The sequence below is a fragment of the Halichoerus grypus genome, chromosome 7, assembly GCF_964656455.1.
Source record: "Halichoerus grypus chromosome 7, mHalGry1.hap1.1, whole genome shotgun sequence".
NCBI classification, from domain to species: domain Eukaryota; kingdom Metazoa; phylum Chordata; class Mammalia; order Carnivora; family Phocidae; genus Halichoerus; species Halichoerus grypus.
Genome location: NC_135718.1, coordinates 104,572,013 through 104,589,014, shown reverse-complemented (window position 1 = coordinate 104,589,014; position 17,002 = coordinate 104,572,013). Strand labels below are relative to the sequence as shown.

At 47.0% G+C, this 17,002-nt stretch overlaps 1 protein-coding gene and 1 long non-coding RNA gene across 3 annotated transcripts in view; one reads left to right on the top strand and one right to left on the bottom strand.

Moving 5' to 3' along the window:
- TNN (tenascin N) overlaps nt 1-10,694 on the bottom strand; it is a 64,287-nt gene extending 53,593 nt beyond the window's left edge. For both annotated transcript variants that reach the window (XM_036117342.2, XM_078077994.1), the window contains exons 1-3: nt 10,248-10,694; nt 1,945-2,384; nt 329-703 (exon numbers count right to left, since the gene is read on the bottom strand). In XM_036117342.2, the coding sequence (XP_035973235.2) occupies nt 329-703; nt 1,945-2,350 (781 nt within the window). In that variant the 5' untranslated portion in view covers nt 2,351-2,384; nt 10,248-10,694. The remainder of the gene's footprint in view (nt 1-328; nt 704-1,944; nt 2,385-10,247) is intronic.
- On the top strand, nt 917-11,413 carry LOC144382590 (uncharacterized). The gene is made up of 3 exons (XR_013449837.1): nt 917-967; nt 1,311-1,441; nt 10,716-11,413. It is a non-coding gene; the product is annotated as an uncharacterized LOC144382590 (long non-coding RNA).
- Nucleotides 11,414-17,002: the final 5,589 nt, after the last annotated feature.

The following is a 17,002-nucleotide window of genomic DNA, read 5'->3' as shown; positions in this document are numbered from 1 at the left end:
CCGACTCACACACCCCCAGACACACACACTCACACACTCACACACACACACACACACACAGCGCCATTAGATCACAGAAGACCACTGGTTCTCAAACCAGCAGCATCAGGATCACCTGGAACTGGTTATTGATGCAAATCTTCGGGCCTCACCCCAGACCCCCTGCCTCAGAAACTTCGGCTGACCCAGCAATCTGTGTTTCACAAGCCCCCCTGGGCTTCCGAGGTGGACTAGAGGCCGCGTCCCCGCGCCGGACCGGGTGTCACGATGGCTAAATGGCGAAAGCGCGGGGCAGGGAAAGGAGGGAGTCGGGCCTCTCGGCTCTCACCCTGGGCACAGTCGAGGCCTCTGAAGCCCTCCTCGCAGTAACACTCGCCCGTGTCGCAGAAGCCGTGGCCGCTGCAGTCACCCGGGCAGCGGCGCTCGCTGCAGTCCTCGGACGTGAAGTCCTCGTGGCACCGGCAGACGCCGCGCACGCACACGCCGTGCCCGCTGCAGTCGTCGGGGCAGGCGGGGTAGGCACAGTCGGCGCCCACGTAGGGCGGCTCGCACTCGCAGAGGCCGGCGGCGCAACGCCCGTGGCCACTGCACGCCCCGGGGCAGGCGGGCCGCTCGCACGCGGCACCCTCCCAGCCCTGCTCGCAGCGGCAGGTGCAGGTCTCCGGCGAGAAGGTTCCGTGGCCGCTGCAGTGGGGGCTCCCACCTACCAGCAAGAGGAAAGCAGGCTGGGGGGGGAGGGCCGGCGAGCGGGCTGGCTCGGCCTGGGCCCCGCACAGCGCGTTCTTCGGAGGGCAGGGCCCAGGACGAAGATAGAAGTCTGCCCTTTCCAACCTGGGCCAGACTCTGACCTGTGACAGCTACAAACGTGTCCTGCTTTTACGCCCCCAAACGCCACGTGAAGTCCCTCCCCTTTCCCGTCTCATCCAAGCGCTCAGGTGAATTCTGGTTCCCTCCGTTCTAAATGGTGGTAAGTATTTAGGACCTAACTCTGAAGACGTCTGGACTGCTGCAGCCCCGGGTCAGCGCGCCAGCTTATGCTGAGGGGCAGGGCTCCGGGGTGGGGGGTGGGGGGCGGCTGGCAGGTGAGATCCAGGCTGCCTGGGAGCAGGCTGGACCTTAGCAAGGCTGGGTCCTTGGGAAATGAGCCCAAACCGATTCCTGGAAAAGTGGGCCTGCAGAAGCTACCCAATAGCCCAGTCACACTATGGGGTTGAGGGGTGGGAAAAGGGATCCCCCAGGCTCCCCTCTCTAACCCCCTGGCCGGCAGCAGCCCAGCTCCTGCTTCTCAGAACACCCTCTTTCCTTCCTAGACATTTTTGCCCTGGAGGCTCCTCCGCAGCAGTCCGTGCTGTGTCATTCATGGCCGTGGCCCTGGTGCCCAGTTGTCCCTCTGGTGTACAGGAAATGCTCTCAACGGTAGCACTTCCTCCAGCATAAACAGGTATGCCAACATACCCCTCGTTATGATTTGGATCCGCTTTGCTAAATATCTACTATGGGCCTGGAAACTTCTGTACAGCACCTGTAGTCCTCAGAACTGGACAAGTTGATAGAATTATCCTAACTGGGTGGTTTAGAAAACTTCAGGATTTTACCCAGAGTCACACCACTAAATAGTGACGAAACTGGGGCATTTGTACCCAGTCTCGTCTAGCTCCAAGGCCATCTTTCCTCTCCTTCCCACTGCTCCCTCTTCTGGTGGAGATTGGATTCACAGGTCAAAGAGCACCCAGGAGCATAAACCCAGGAGTCCGGACTCATGGTAAGCGTTGCCGGGCCCTGTCTACCGAGGCTTGCAGATACTGCCTGGAGCTAGTGCCAAGGATGAGACCCCCCACCCGCCCCAAGAGTGAGGTGGGAGCGCACCAGACTCACAGAGAGCGCCTGACACGTAGCAGGTGCCCGTTCATGGTTTGTTGAATGAATACCAAGTGGCAAACTCACCAGCAGCTCCTTGGCAGCAGCGCTGGACATCACACTTGTCCTTCATCTCCGCCATCTCCTCCTCCAGCTTCTTCACCCGGGCCAGGAGCTCTTGGACGCTGCTTGCTAGCTCACAGTCCTTCTGTGGCGTCTGCAGGCGGATGTTGTGCCTGAAGATGATGTTCTGTTCCTCAGCCTCCCCTGGGGCCAGGAGTGAGGCCCCGTCATCACTAAGGGGCTGAGGGTCAGTCTCCACCTGGACCAGGGCGGACTTGGGCACGTCAATCTTATAGGTGTGGCTGACAGTGACCTGTTGCTCCTTGTCACTGCAGCCGTGAGGTTCAAGGGTGGCTGGGGCTGATGCCACCAAAAGCACAGAGCCCAATAGGAGCCCCAGGGGGAAGCACAATGTCCCCTGGAGACCCATCTCGGAGAGACAGGGAGCAGAACCTGTAGGAGACCTGTATCCAGAAAAGATGCAAAAGACAAGCCATGGGGATTTGCTGATGGAAGCTGGCCTTTTGAATGGATTCTAGGAGCCCACAAGAGGCTGAGAAACCAGCAGAAATATTTCAGCCTGTAGGTCCTGAGGATCCAAACCAAATGTTTTGTTCCTTCTCACACATTGCCCATTCCTGCCTCCTGTCTTTGCTTACACCGTTCAGTACCTGGGAGACCCGCCTCTTCACCTCTTATTCTATACTCACCTGACTAATAATAACAAGGAAAACAACTGTCTCCTATGAAAGGCCTACTGTGACCGAGCTTCAATCCCCCCATCCCTAATCTATACCACGCTCCTAATACTATCCCATCAAGACCACCTAGAGAACAACTGCACATAGAGACCTCCCCACTGTGAGAGGCAGCGACAATGTGCTGGAAAGACAAGTCAGGTCCTAGGTGTCTAGCCTTGCGAAGGCTCGTTATCCTGGCATTAGCCTCCTCTCGTCAAGTGGGAATGGTCACACCTGTTTCACCGCATTATATGTGGACAGCACTTCATACCATGCCAGGCACACAGGAGGTGCTCCCTGAATGCTTGAGGTTTTGGTTTTAATCAACTACTGAGTATGCTTTCCTTTTCCTTCTCATTTTTTTTATTGTGAAGGATGACATTTATCCTGAAAAGAGCACACGACAAAAATGGTATCATTTTAATGAATTGTTATAAAGGCAACCACCATGGAACCACCACCCAGCTTCAGAACTAGAATGTTGCCAACATCCTAGAAGCCTCCACAGGCCCTCATCTGATGCTGCCTCTTTTCCAACTCGGTAGTCAGAGTCAGCAGAACACCATCAAAAGGAGTGGACCCGAGCAAATAACTCTGTTGGTCATGAAAAGGAAGAAAGCATCATTAAACCCAGTTTTAATATTTTGTAAAATCTTTGATTTCTAAGAGTCAAGGTTTATTTAGTATGAAGAAGTAGAGGATGAAGGTCCCTGGCAGAATTATCATTAAAGATAACAATAATAATATTATTATAACATTACCTGTTATTTATCAAGTTGCTGCTTTGTGCCAGGCATTGCCCAGGGGCGTTAACCCTCATAATTAATCTTCATCACTGCCAAGTGAGATAGATTAGTGCTACTTTGCTTATCCTGGGTGAGCAACCAGATGTGCAAGGCAAAGTCACTTACCAGGGTCTGTCCAACTAGTAAGTGTCACAGTCGGGATTTAAAACTAGGTCCGACTGATTGCAAGCCTGTGCTGGCTCTGCATCCATATGACCTTCTGATACAAATAACACATGAGAACAGTATATATACCTTTCCTATGTCATTCCCTCCTTTGGGCAGACGCCCTGGGTGTTTTACCCAAGGGATGTGCTACCACTCTGAACTAAACCATGCAGCACCTAAGGAGAATTCTTCTTCAGGTTACCCCTTTGCCCCACTCACTCCTTCTTAGTTCTTCCTATAATCCAAAGCATGCATTATTGATGATAATAACTGGGGCTCCTGGGTGGCTCAGTCTGTTAAGCAGCTGAGCCTTAATTTTGGGTCAGGTCATGATCTCAGAGTCATGAGAAGGAGCCCCAGGTCAGCCTCCACACTCAGTGTGGAGTCGGCTCGAGGTTCTTTCCTTCTCCCTCCCCCCTGTCCCTCCCCACCGTTCATGCACAATAGATAGATAGATAGATCAATAAATCAATCTTTTTAAAAAAAATTATAATATCTCACCTTTTCTGAGCACTTACTATGCCCCAGGAACTGGACTCAACATCTTGCAGATATAATGGAATGGTCAGTGAGCCATTTCTTGTCATGGGATTTGGACAGTGGGTAATGAGGGCCCACACATTCTAAAGAGAGATGCTTTACTGAAGCTTTTCTGGGAGCAGGTTGGTTTGAATAGAAGGTGGAAGGCAGAGAGACCAGTACCTGCCTCTTGCCCAGAGGAATTCAGAGGTGGGAGTTTGCCTGGAACAGCCTGCATAGCAGAGATTGGAGGGAGGGTATGGTGCACCCCAGAGTTTGGGGAGACGAGAATATGGAAGTCCTGCCACATATATAAGGCAGCTGGGGGCCAGAGCTGAGGTGCAGCCCCGTGGCTCCGCAGGAGTGTGCTTCCCCAGTGGGCAACCCACGGGAGGAAGTGCCCAGGGGGTAGAAAGCAGACTGTCTGAAAAACCCACAACAGATTCCCACAAGAGGGGATGGGTGGAGCCAGCAATGGGAGTAGCTAATGAAACAAGGGCATCCGATAACTAGAAGGAACTGTAATAGCACTAACTAGATAAAAATCCCTTTTCCCTTCCCTTCTGACTCCCCTCCCTGCCTCAGTCAACAACCTGGGGAAGCCAGAAGCAGCCAGGCAAGTTGAGGGAGGCAGTGGGGGAAGGAAGGCACCAGGCCCACTAGGGCCCCTGCCCTCCCGCTCACCTGCAGATCCCTGATCCCAGATCAGGTCTGAGCTGGGTGGGAAGAAAACATGGGGCCGGGATAGAAGACTGAGGCTCTCCTATTGGGATAGAAATGCCCTTCACAGAAGGGTTCTCTTCCAATACTAAAAGTGACCAGGAAGCTCTAGAATCTGCTTGGGATTTTTGTCAAAGGAGTGGGGGGCAGCTGGGGGGAGGGGGGAGATTGAGGAGGGCCAGTAGAGCGAGTTGGAAGACAGGTGTAGGGTAAAAATAATGATAGTTCACAGTTGCTGTCCTCAGAAGTTCAACCCCATGATAACACAGTCACACATAGCTCTGTTCCTTCCCCAAAGCGGGAACTGAGACTCAGGGGCATCAAGCAATATGTCCTTGGTTATGCAGCAAAAGTACAAAGCTGCAAACTCAGTCTGCACAGTGTCCACTAACTGAGCCCTTAACCTCCCCCACTCCAGCACTTCTGTCACCCCCAATAGCCACACACACTGATCTCAAAGGCAACCTCTTTGTATGGAGTTTTCACTGTCCCAAATCCCCTTCCCAGGCAACAGCGGAGCTAGGAAAATGGGCTCGGACTTCTCTGCCCATTCCTGCCATCCAAACCCCGCCCCCACCCTATGGCTCCCTCTCTTCTGAGATGCAAATGGAGTACAGATGGCTTTTTGAAGAAGTTCTGCACGAATGCAAAACAGCCGCAGACTCCTGCCATAAACTGCAGCAAGGCTGCACGAAGCCCAGTCTCACTGTGTTTGTTTTTGGAAGCCTAGAATATGAGAAACCCCAGAAGCCCTTGTAGGAGCCCTCAGGGTCGCCCGTCCTTCTGCCGCCTGTCGCTCGTAACAAGATGTCCTAGCTAATTGCAGCCTCTTGGATTACCCGAGTTGAGCTCAGATTTCCCTGGGCAGGGTGATTGTTAGAAAGAAGATGGGAGGGAGGCATCCTCCACCTAGCACTTCTGTCAAGTGTAATGAGCGAGAGGAGAAGCCTGCTGGCTTTCCTTCCAACACCTGGTAGGAGAGACTTGCCTGGTGGAAGAGCATAGGGAAGGGATGACCTCAGCAACGCCACTGGGACGCACAGCCGTCTGACCACAGACAGAGTCCGTCACAGAGGGGGCGGACAGGGCAATAAATGTCACCCAGGAAAATGCAGGAGAACTTCCCAAGTGGGCATGATTTTTCTGTTGAGGAATCACTTAGTAAATGCTGTAGGAATGTTTGAGATGAAGGGTATTTACTGGCGTGGAATGTGCCTTTGGGAAGCCACAGGAAACCAGGTGTCCCCCAGAAGCAGTCTCATTAACTCCGATCTTGTCTTTAATTCTGACTGCAGGAAGGGGATGTGGGGAGGTGGGGGGCAGAGGCATATTAAGACTCAGGACAAAGGCTGCCTGGCATGGCCTTTTCAAGAAAGGCTCTTTGAGGTGTGTGCTCCTGATCATCAGCTGGACGGCTGGTCCCCCTAGTTCTGCCCTGAGAGACACACTGATGTAAGAGGGCTCTACATCAGTGCTCCATTCATTCTCTCTTGATGGCCACATCCACCCTTGTGGCTTCAATTTCCAGCCACACAATGATAGCCCCAGAATCTATGTGGGTTCCTCACCCAGACATCCCTGTCATCTCAGGCATGGCAGCGGCCATGAATATGTGGATCCTCTCTGTGTCTTCAGTCTCATAGCACAATCCTGGCCAAGGTAATATTTGGGACATTAATAATAGCACCTAGGTTTTTCACGTGTGTTTATCAGATGATGGGGACTGTGCCAGGCACTTTATAAATGTTATTCTCCATTAGTCCTCACAATCCTGAGAGTCCATTGATATCATTAGTTGTTACAGGTGTTCAGAGAGGTTAAGGAGCTTGCCCAAGGGCACACAGTTAATAAGCAGCAGAGCTGAGACCAAACACCAGGTCTGTCCACTCTCCTTATCTGTGTTCTTCATCTCTCTGCTATATGTACTGCCCCAGATAAAAAAAAAAGCCAGTGAGATTACAACATGTGAAGAAGAAACCAACGTCTTCTTGCCTATCATATTTAAGAGAGGGGTTCTCCTGAAAATAAAAGAAACTCAAGGCTTACTGGGTGCTCAATTCAATCTGAATTGCTCTATAACTAAATCCTATGCCTATACTTCCTCTGAGCAGTGCCAAGTATGATCTCCTAGAAAGATAATTAGTTTTCCCCCAACAAGGAGGTTAAATCCTGCTCGCTTCTCATGAGATGTGGAGAAGTGCCTTCCCAAGAGACACAAAGCAGACCAAGACTTCTGTCTGGAGGGGCAGATATCAACCAAGGCTGGGCCAGAGGAGAAGGGTGGACCCTGAGTCCCAGATAGTCCTCTCCTATCCTAGGGCAGATGGTCTCCACGTCACCTCATTTTCCCCAAAGAAGGACACACACCCTGGTCAGAAATAAAAAACACCACTTACAACAAAGAGAGTGGCAGCCAATTTCTAGCCACCATTACAGATCTTTCTACTTAAATTCAGGGCTTTCTTTGGTTCCCTCATTACCTCATCCTGCCTTTACAATTAACCACAAGCAAATGAGAACACTGCTTTGGGTTTTAGAAAAAATGTATCATCCATTTCCAGTACAGTTAAAAAGATATTTTTTAATATTCTGCCCCCAAATGACAGGGTGGACGTCACTGAGCTATGAAGGAAAGTGGGGCAGATGGTGGCTAGGGATGCAATGATGTCACAAATATCACCTGGCAAACTTGTCACTCCTTCCCCAAACTCTCTTGGGCATATTCTGTCAGTGATCTACAACCTAGGCCCTGGGTGACCCCAAGGTTTTCTGACCCAAGTACTTGGTCCAGGAGAGCAAGTTCTTGGGTGCCTGGCTCAACTCTTCCTGGGTTGGACACCTCAGCCTGCCGATTTTGCCTCTGGATCTCTTTCTCTTGTAGTAATGCAAGCATGGGAGATGCACAAACCAGTCGTCTTTCAGCTAGGTCACACTCCAGACAAAACAAATACATAGGAAGACTCTTATTTCTGGTCCCTGTGACACTGAACCCTCCGCACAGGTATACCATACAGGATATGCGATACCAAGGGTGGGTGAGAATGAAAAATTGGCTTCATGTGATAAGACTTAATACAGGGGCATCCCAGGCATCATTCAGTCCCCTCCTCTTCTAGGTCTAGCGGACCACACCCAGTGAGTACCCAAGAAGACCTTATAGATGACTCACACTGCCATGCAAGACCCCTTTTCCTGAAGAGCTCTTTCTACCACATCCGCCCACGCACCACAAGCTAGAAAAGCTAACACATGGTGTCTCTTGTCCAGCCTCAGCACTCAATCACCTTTTCATGGGTGGTAACAAGCTGGTGTGGCTGTTTTGTCCCATCAACCAAATATTGATCTACCTTATGGGGGCTCAAATGGGCGATGACGATGGTAGTTCCCATTTTCTCAGCTCTTATGATGTGCCAGGCTCTGTGCTAAGCTCTTTTAAAGATTTTCCTGAGCATCAGGCAAAGATGTCCGTTTACACCATGGGAATGAAACCCCTTCTCACAAAAAGCCCTTCCTTTTGCTTTCATGGGAATACATGGGCTCATGCACCGTAAGAAGATAAAACAGGCACAGGGCATAAATTCGGGACCTGCCTCCCCCACATCCAACCACATACCCAATCTCCAGAATGACTTTAAAGCATCACTTTAGACACACAGGTGTGGGGGGCTTCTGATGACAACCTCTGTTTCAGCTGAATGATAATGAAGAGAGGCATATGATGAAAATGTTGCATTTCCTTTCCTTAGTTTAATGTGTGGTTTTCCACATATTGAAATAATTTTAAAGTTCCAGCCTTCTTCCAAAGAGGCTGGGTCCCATCCGCACTCTCTGGGTCTCTTCTTGAGACCAACAGTACATATTCAGATGGTGGCTGGTTGACATTAGCAGTGAGTCTAACTGTGGTGACACCCTACAAAGCCCCTACCCATTCAGGGGCCAGGCTTGACATCTTAGAGTCATCAGTTCAGAGACTGGGGGCTCCAGATGCTGCTCCAGAACCTAAACCACGATCTCATGTCTGTATCCAGACCCTACAGGAGCCAAGGCTCTGGAATGAGCAGTGGATGGACAAGAGTTTCCACTGGCATGATTTCTACAGGCATCTTCTCAGTCTACCCTACATTTCAAACCACAGAACAGTGCTGGAATAGAAACCAGAAGCCACAAGATGATTTGAAGTCATCCTGCCCAATTTTCCCTCCTTAAAGACTCAGCTATCGCCACAAACTTGGGGACATAGCAGGACTCCAAGTTCCATGAAAGAATGTCTGGTTTGGGGGAGAAGGGGAGTTCCCTCCTCCCCTGGGAAAAATGGTAACTGCTGTTAATACTTTCTATTCCCTCCAGAGTCTGCCCAGCATCATCACCTTGACTCTGAGTCTCCAACACACACCTAAATGCCAAAAACACCTATTCTTCCCATGCAGATCCTGTGCTCAGCTGGTCATCAGTCTGTAGTCCTTGCTGAGCGGTGTTGCCTGCTACCTCGGTGATACTCTGGCTCCTCAAAGAGCCCATGGACATTAGGCACTGCAGCTAGCCTAGTTTGTTATTTTCACACTAGGATTTGTTCTTTTTTTAATGCTTATATCAGCAACTCCTGTTTCGTGTTTTTAGGTGACTGTTCTCACTCATTCTTTCTCTCTCCATTCCCTCAGCTCTCTCCCGACCACAAAAATAAATAGATAAGTAAATAAAAAGACGCCCAAGAACTAGTCCACAACATCGTTTCTTGAAATGTTTCCCAGTGGGTGTTCTTGAGGCATTACAAGGGTCGTGGCTGGGACTTTTGGGGAAAGAAGTTGTTCTCTTACAAGTAAAAGACAGAACCTATGAAATTAAATGTTTGAAAAAACTTCAAAGCTCTTTAAGTGCATTTGCAAACATCATCTGACTTGGCATATGCAAAATCCAGAAAAGGGGAAAGTTAGAACAGTTTCCTGATCACATCTAAAATCAAAGTTTCATTTTAGGATTTTTTTTAAAGTGAGATGTAAGAAAAATTACCAAAAAAAAAAAAAAGGAGGACTTTGACATTGTAATAATAATTTTTAAAAGCCAACAAAGAAATAGCCCTGAAGGACATGCCAAACTTAAAGGAAACATCATATGTAAAAATCTATTTTTACTCCAGGCAGAAATTTCCTACAACACAGACTGAGTGTGGCCAAGTAAGAAGATGATTGCACTCAGTCCCGTCGGAGTGTCGAGGATATTGCTAGCTAAGGACATGTTACTTGGGTCCTGGGAAATATTTCCTAATTAGGTTTTCCCTCCTGCTGGAGGTGATAGGACACCGGTTACACTGCCTGGATTTTCAGGCTCAGGAGCTTATTCCCACCTGGCCACCTTCCTCCCTGTCGCAGGTAAAGCCTTCAGAGACTGGTGCTCTTACCTCAGAGGCTGCTGGGCAGCACTTCCAACACTTCTGTCACCCAGGAACTGGGCCCCTTGGGCTGCAGAACACGGTGCTGCTCTGTCCAGCCTTCTCTCCTCTCCTCAGCTTCCCTCCCTGGGTTTAAATCCAGTCCAGGCCAGAGGAGGAGCCAATGGGGACTCTTGGGTGTTTCCCTCTTCCCGGCAGAGACTCAGTTAAGAGATAATGAGCGATTCCTTCTTATTCTAACTAGGGAAGAAAAACCGTACACATTTCCCCCTTCTTTTTTACATCCATTACGCAGCAGCTAAAAATACTGGAGACTGTTTCCATTTAAGTGGATCCAGAATAAGGTTATTAAAAGAGTTTGCATGTCTCCTGGCCAGGAGGTGGGTCTTTGGGTTTGAAAGAGATTTTATAAAGTCTCTTTCTCTTTTTTCTGTCTCAAGCACCCTGGGGCTTAATTGCCTACCATTTTTTAAATAGGAGAAGACCTTTGGCACCGAAAGAAATGAGCAGAGACCCTCAGAGGCGGAACCTCTTGCAACCTCCTATCTCCTCCTTTCATCAATTCACAGCTCTGAATGGCAGGGCTCTGAGGACTCCAGGAGCAAGAACAGTAGGTCCAGGGCATTCAACTCCACTGCCGGCTCTGGCCCACCCCTTTCCAGAAGCCTCCCCCACACGAGCCACAGAAGAGCTCCATCACCAGGAAGGCAAAGTGGTGGTCCTTTCCTGCCGCCCCTTCCTCTTCTGCCATCAGATGGACAGATCTTAATTCTTTCTGTGAACCAGAGCTATTCCAATGGGTCATGGCTGACACTCACTGTCCTTTCTACCCTCTACCCCACTTCTGCCCTGCCTGAAGAAGGTTCTAGAATGCAGATCTACAACACAGTGGAAGGAGCTGATATGTTTCAGCTTACCTGTGTTGGCATTGAATGTTGCTGGAAGTAAAGAAGGAGAACAGGAGAGACAGGGGATGGAGGAGTTGCCTCAGAAGTGTGAGGGTGTGTCCAGAATCAGGTTGCCTGTATCTGAAGTTTGTGTCTGCTACCTGCAAGTGACCTTTGACTTAACCTCTTCCTGCCTGGGTTTACTCATCTCTAAAAGAAGAAGAATATGGTCATGGTGAGGATTAAAGGAATGAATATGTGTAGAGAATTTTGACTAAGTCCCAGGGACAAAATGAGGACTCAATAAATGTTAGTTGTTATTATTGTTGTCGTTATTATCATTTTAAAGATTCTTCTTGCATACCTCACTAAGTAGTCTTTGATAATCCCCACCTCAGTCTAGATGGGTTCAGAGTTCTCTGAACTTCTTTACTCAAAACCATAAGTAGCCCTACTCTCTGCCCCTGGAATCGAGACCAGCAATACACAGAGGTGGTATATTCATTGTGGTGTGAGTTAGGGGTCACCAGAAAATCCCCTTGCCCCCAAACACTTCTCTTCTCCCCTGGATATTTTTTCTCTGCTTCTTAAATAGCGAAGTATCCCCTAGAGGCTCCTAAGACCCTGCAGTCTGCTCACATTGCTCTCCTAGCCTCTTAATTTCCTTTTGTTAATTCTCCTCAAATGAGTGATCTTCACCAACTCTCTCCATTACCCCATCTTCCATGCCTTAAATAGGAATAACTAAACCAATGCAACAGGCTCCTAAGAGGCCACCTTCCTCCAGCCTTTCCCTCCTCTAGCTTATATGAGTTAGATGCAGGATGAGTAGCTATAACAAAGAGCTCTCCCACCCAATGCAAATAGCTCAACAAGATGCAAGATGATTTCCCTCTCACATAACAGAGGCCACCTGGGGCTGGTAGGGCAGCACCACCAACCACAGTGCAGGCCACCTCTCTCCAGGACTATCTCCCAGCCAGAGGGAAGAGTAAAGAAATGAAGACAGAAGAAGTGCATGCCCATTCCTTAAAAACAAAAACAAAACCTTTTTATTCTATAATTGTTTCAGACTTGCTGAAAAATTGCAAAAGTATTACAAAGAATCTACAATAAACTTTCACCCACATTTTCCAAATGTTAACGTTTAACCATTTTGGTTTAATCACTCATTCTTCCTATATATATTTTTTTTCTAAAACATTTGAGAGTCAAAGACACGATTTACCTCTTTACCCCCTTACCACTTTGTCTCCCCTAACTTCCACATTTCCCCCAAACTGGGATATATTCTTATATAAGCTCAATACAATGATCAAAATAAGGAAATTAACATGGTATAATACTACTGTCTAATTTGTGGACTGTATTCAAAGTCCATCATTTATCTCTCTAATGTCATTTATAGCAAAATAAAAATTGTTTTCTTGATCCAGGATCCAATCCAGTATAACTCATTGCATCTAATTGTCCTGCCTTTTGAGTCTCTTTAAACCTGGGACACTTCTTCAGTCTTTGTCTTTCATGACCCTGACATTTTTGAAGAATAAAGGTCAGTTATTTTGTAGAACATCCTCAGTTTGAGTTTGTCTGATGCTTCTACACAACTAGACTTAGGTTATGCATTCTGGGCAGGAATACAGCAGAAGTGGTGTGTCCTCATCATATCTTATCAGGAGGCACTTGATATCCAACTGCCCCAATGTCGGTGATGTGACCTTGGATCATTTGGTTAAGGTGGGGTCTGCCAGGTTTCTCCACTGAAATAGGTGTCCCCTTTGTAATTGATAGGTGTCTTGTGGGAAGATGTTTTGAGACCATGTATATATCCTGCTTGGTTTTCTACTTTCACCCACTAGTTGAGAACCCATTGTTGAATCTTGCCTAAAACACTTACTACAATGGTGGCTGTCAAACGGTGATTTTTCTAATTCCATCACTCCTTCCATGTTGATAGATGGAATACTACTATAGGGATTTTCCTTCCCCTCCTCCCACTTTATTATTTTATTTATCTATATTCAAACTGATTCATGTATTCTTTTTATTCTATGTGTTATATTTCCTATACTCTCATTATTTATTTTATTGCTCAAATTATTCCAGATTTGACCAGGGAGAGCCCTTTCAGCTGATTCCTGTGTCCTTTTAACATACCCCTGCCACTCTTAGAGCATTTCCTTACTTTCTGGATAGCAAAATGGTCAGGCTCACCTTGCACTTCTCCTGCCCCAAACTTAGAATCAGTTATTTTTCCAAAAAGCCCTGTTTCCTTCTAATGGAGAATGATGTACATTTTTGGATAAGGGCACAGCCTGGAGGGGCACACATTTTTTCCGTAGCATCCCTTTGGGCATAATTTGGTCACATGATCACACACAGCTGCCAGAGAGCCTGGCATATCTTCAGGTAAGTGGTCATGTGTCCAATGAAAGCTCAGAAGCAGTGTTAGTTTAAAAAGGGAGAATGGACATTGATGGACAGCTTGACTTCTGCCACAGAGCCCATCCAAACACCACTGGTAAATGCTCTCTTTGAACCATAAGCTCTCATGTCACTCATCTGCCCGAATCTTTCAGAAGCTCTTATTACCTACAGAGCCAAGCTTCTGAAGCTCTCTGTAATGGCCCCATCACATCCTCAATTCCAAATTCATCTCCCACTGTTTGCAAATACAAATGGTCAGCTTCAACCACTCAGCCTTCCCTGGTCCTGGTACACATGATGCTCCTCTCACCTGTGCCCCCTCTTTTTGAGGCCAAGATCATCTCCACTCCATGAGTCTTCTCTGATTTCCCTACTATAATCGCCTGAACCAAGGTGAAATCTTTACTTTTCTAACAGCTGGCCCCAGAGTTTCTCTTAGGGAGGTAACCCTCTTCATGTAGGAAAATACTTGGGATCCTAAGGTCAGGCTTACAATGAAACTAAGAAACAAACCAATAAAGGCCAAACTGCTCTTCATGGGATGAATAGGTATTGGCAAGGGGAAACAGAAAAGATTATGGAAATGGTGAGGCATGAGGGCAGAGGCTGGGGCTTAGGGAGGACTGGAACCAGTGAGATAATCCTTAGAAGATGAATTACTTTTAAGAACAAGAATGTCTATTCAATATTAAAGTGTTTGCTTTGCCTTATATCAACCCCCCTGCATGGTCCCCCAAGACTCAATCTAAGGTTGAGTCTTCCACACACAGAGATGTTTTTTTGACTAGTTTGAAAGGTGAGAAGGAAAACCAAAGGAAGGGACTGGGTCACACATCTGGGTCAGTGCTGCACAAAAGGAAACAGCCAGAAGATTAAGACACCATGCAACGGAGTTCAGAGGAAGCAAGAATCCAGAGCCAGACATGTCCATAGGCCATAAACCCCTGTACCCTGTCCAGGACAGAATTCACAGAAATTGATGATGGGAATAGAGGTGCTTTGGATTTTCCACAAGTTGGAGGCTGGACCTAACTGTGTTTAACTCCCTAAGAAAGGTGACTTCACTTGGCACCTGAGTTACAGAATGTCTTCCCTGTACCCCTCATTTCAAGACCAGTAGTGCTGGTTGGCTTTCCTATGTATCCACACAGAGGCTCCATTATTTTTTAAGATTTATTTATTTATTTGAGAGAGAGTGAGCACAAGTGGGAGGGGCAGAGGGAGAGGAGAGAGAATCTGCAGCAGATTCCCCACTGAGTGCAGAGCCCAACACCGGGCTCGATCTCATGATCCTGGGATCACGACCCAAGCCAAAACCAAGAGTCGGTCGCTCAACCAACTGTGCCACCCAGGCATCCCCACGCAGAGTTCAGTATGAACTTCTGGAGAATGAGGACTTTGTTTTCTTTTTTTCCCCTCACCACCTATAGTATTGCAAGTACATAATACATTACCGGAAATTCTATCATGACAGATTTATTCCTCAAAATGCCCAAGAACAAAGCAAATTCCCCAAACATATCAGGCTTACACTGTGCTATCAGGTACTGTTTTATCTGCCTCCCAACAGCCTCATCCTTCCTCTTTCCCAAGAGAACCCTACTTTTATTTAGATATGATCTTAGGCTTCAGGGAAGTCTGGGCCCATTCCCTGCTCCATGAGGTGGGTTCTGACTGATCTAAGCCAACCCAGGTAATTCCATTGCCACTGACTGATCCAGACAAGATCATGCAATACATTTGGTGTCAGTAAGATGTAGGGAAAGCCTGCTGGCAAGGCTTCAAAGAAAGTTTCCTTCACTCAAAAGATAAATAAATGACCCAAAGAAGAGACAGACATTGTCACATCTTTATATAAGGGCTAAAACTGTGTCAGACACTTTGGAACCAAACATAAGGGTACTAGCCAAAGATGAAACCTATCAAGGATGGCAGGATGGAAAGATGGAAGGAATCTGGAGTTTTTTATGACACTGCTAAGCTGATGAATTGACTACCCCCTGAGTTTTACTTCAGAACTTTTTTGAGTCAGGGTTTTATTTCTAAGAGCTAAAAAAAATCTAAGGAAGTCAACATTGCTCAGTTAATGTCTTAGTAGCCAAGTAATTTATTGACATTCTGTTAGAACATAGAAAGGGATATGTAGGGAACTCCTACCAGGAAATAGTCACAGCTCACACAGGCCATGGCTTGGAGATTGGGAAATCAGTTTACGAAGCTTTCAGTTCTATTGACTCCTCTGTGTTTGTTACCTTTAGGTTGGGAGTTCATGGTAGACTTAAAATAACCACAGATTCTTTGCAGTTCTTCCTCACAAGAGGTTGAGTCTATTTCTCCACTACTTGAACCTGGCCTCCCTTTGTAATTTCCTTTGCCCAATAGAATGTGGCTAAGTGACATTATGATTCTGAGCTTGGGTCTCAAGTGGCCTTACAGTTTTTGCTATCACCCTCTTGGAATACAAGTGGTTTCTGGAGGTAAAAGAGCACACGGAGAAAGAGACCTGGCCATCCTAGCTGAGGTCCCAGACATATGAATAAGTGTAGCCAATATTATGTGAGATATCCCAGCACAGTCTAATCCAAACTACCAACCCACAAAAATTATGAGCAAATAACTAATTTTTTTAAGTCACCATATTTTGGAGAGGTTTGCTATGCAACAATGGAAAAATGATACAGAACCTATTTCCAAACTAGGGGAACAATTTAACTTGAAGATCATTTCAACTCATTATTTTGTCCAAATACTGTAACCCATTCCAGAACAACCTGGAAAAAAACTAAGTTGCTGGTTCAAATGATGGTTCAACCAACATGTTATTATATCATCTTTTATTTGAGAAAAATGTAGGAAAAAGCATTCCAACTCCCGTCATCTCCAATTTTATTCATCCTAAGAAGTCACCCAAAACCCAGTGCACTGGCTCTGAGGGAGCCTGAATCAGTTGTGTCTAGTTTGAAGATCTGGAGCTGGCCTCAGCTGGTTTGGGTCTGTTTGAGCTGGCTGGAGGATATGTCTTAGTATTTTTAATTAGGATTCTGCTGAATCTAAAGGAACTGAAACCAAACCTGAACAGACCTCCACTGCCACCATCTTGTTTCAGCTCACTCACTCACTCTGCTATAAACTATATACAGTTTGTACCCATAGGGTCATCTTTCCCTTATGGTAGATTCTGTGGTAGATTCTTTGTTAGCACTTGCAAGGATGTGCCATATTTGACTTTAAATGTGCAAGTGCCTGCAAAAATAGACAACAGAACACGGCATTCAGCAAAAGGCTTTCACCAAAGGAAAAATTATTATTTCCTTCAAGGCATTGAAAGACTTGATTCTTCTTCCATCAATATTTTCTTCTCTTGGGTCAATATTTTTTGATATCCATCTCAGTAGAAGCCAATATCTTCTTATTAATCTCTTTGGGTGGTAAGAGTTGGTATGAGCCAGT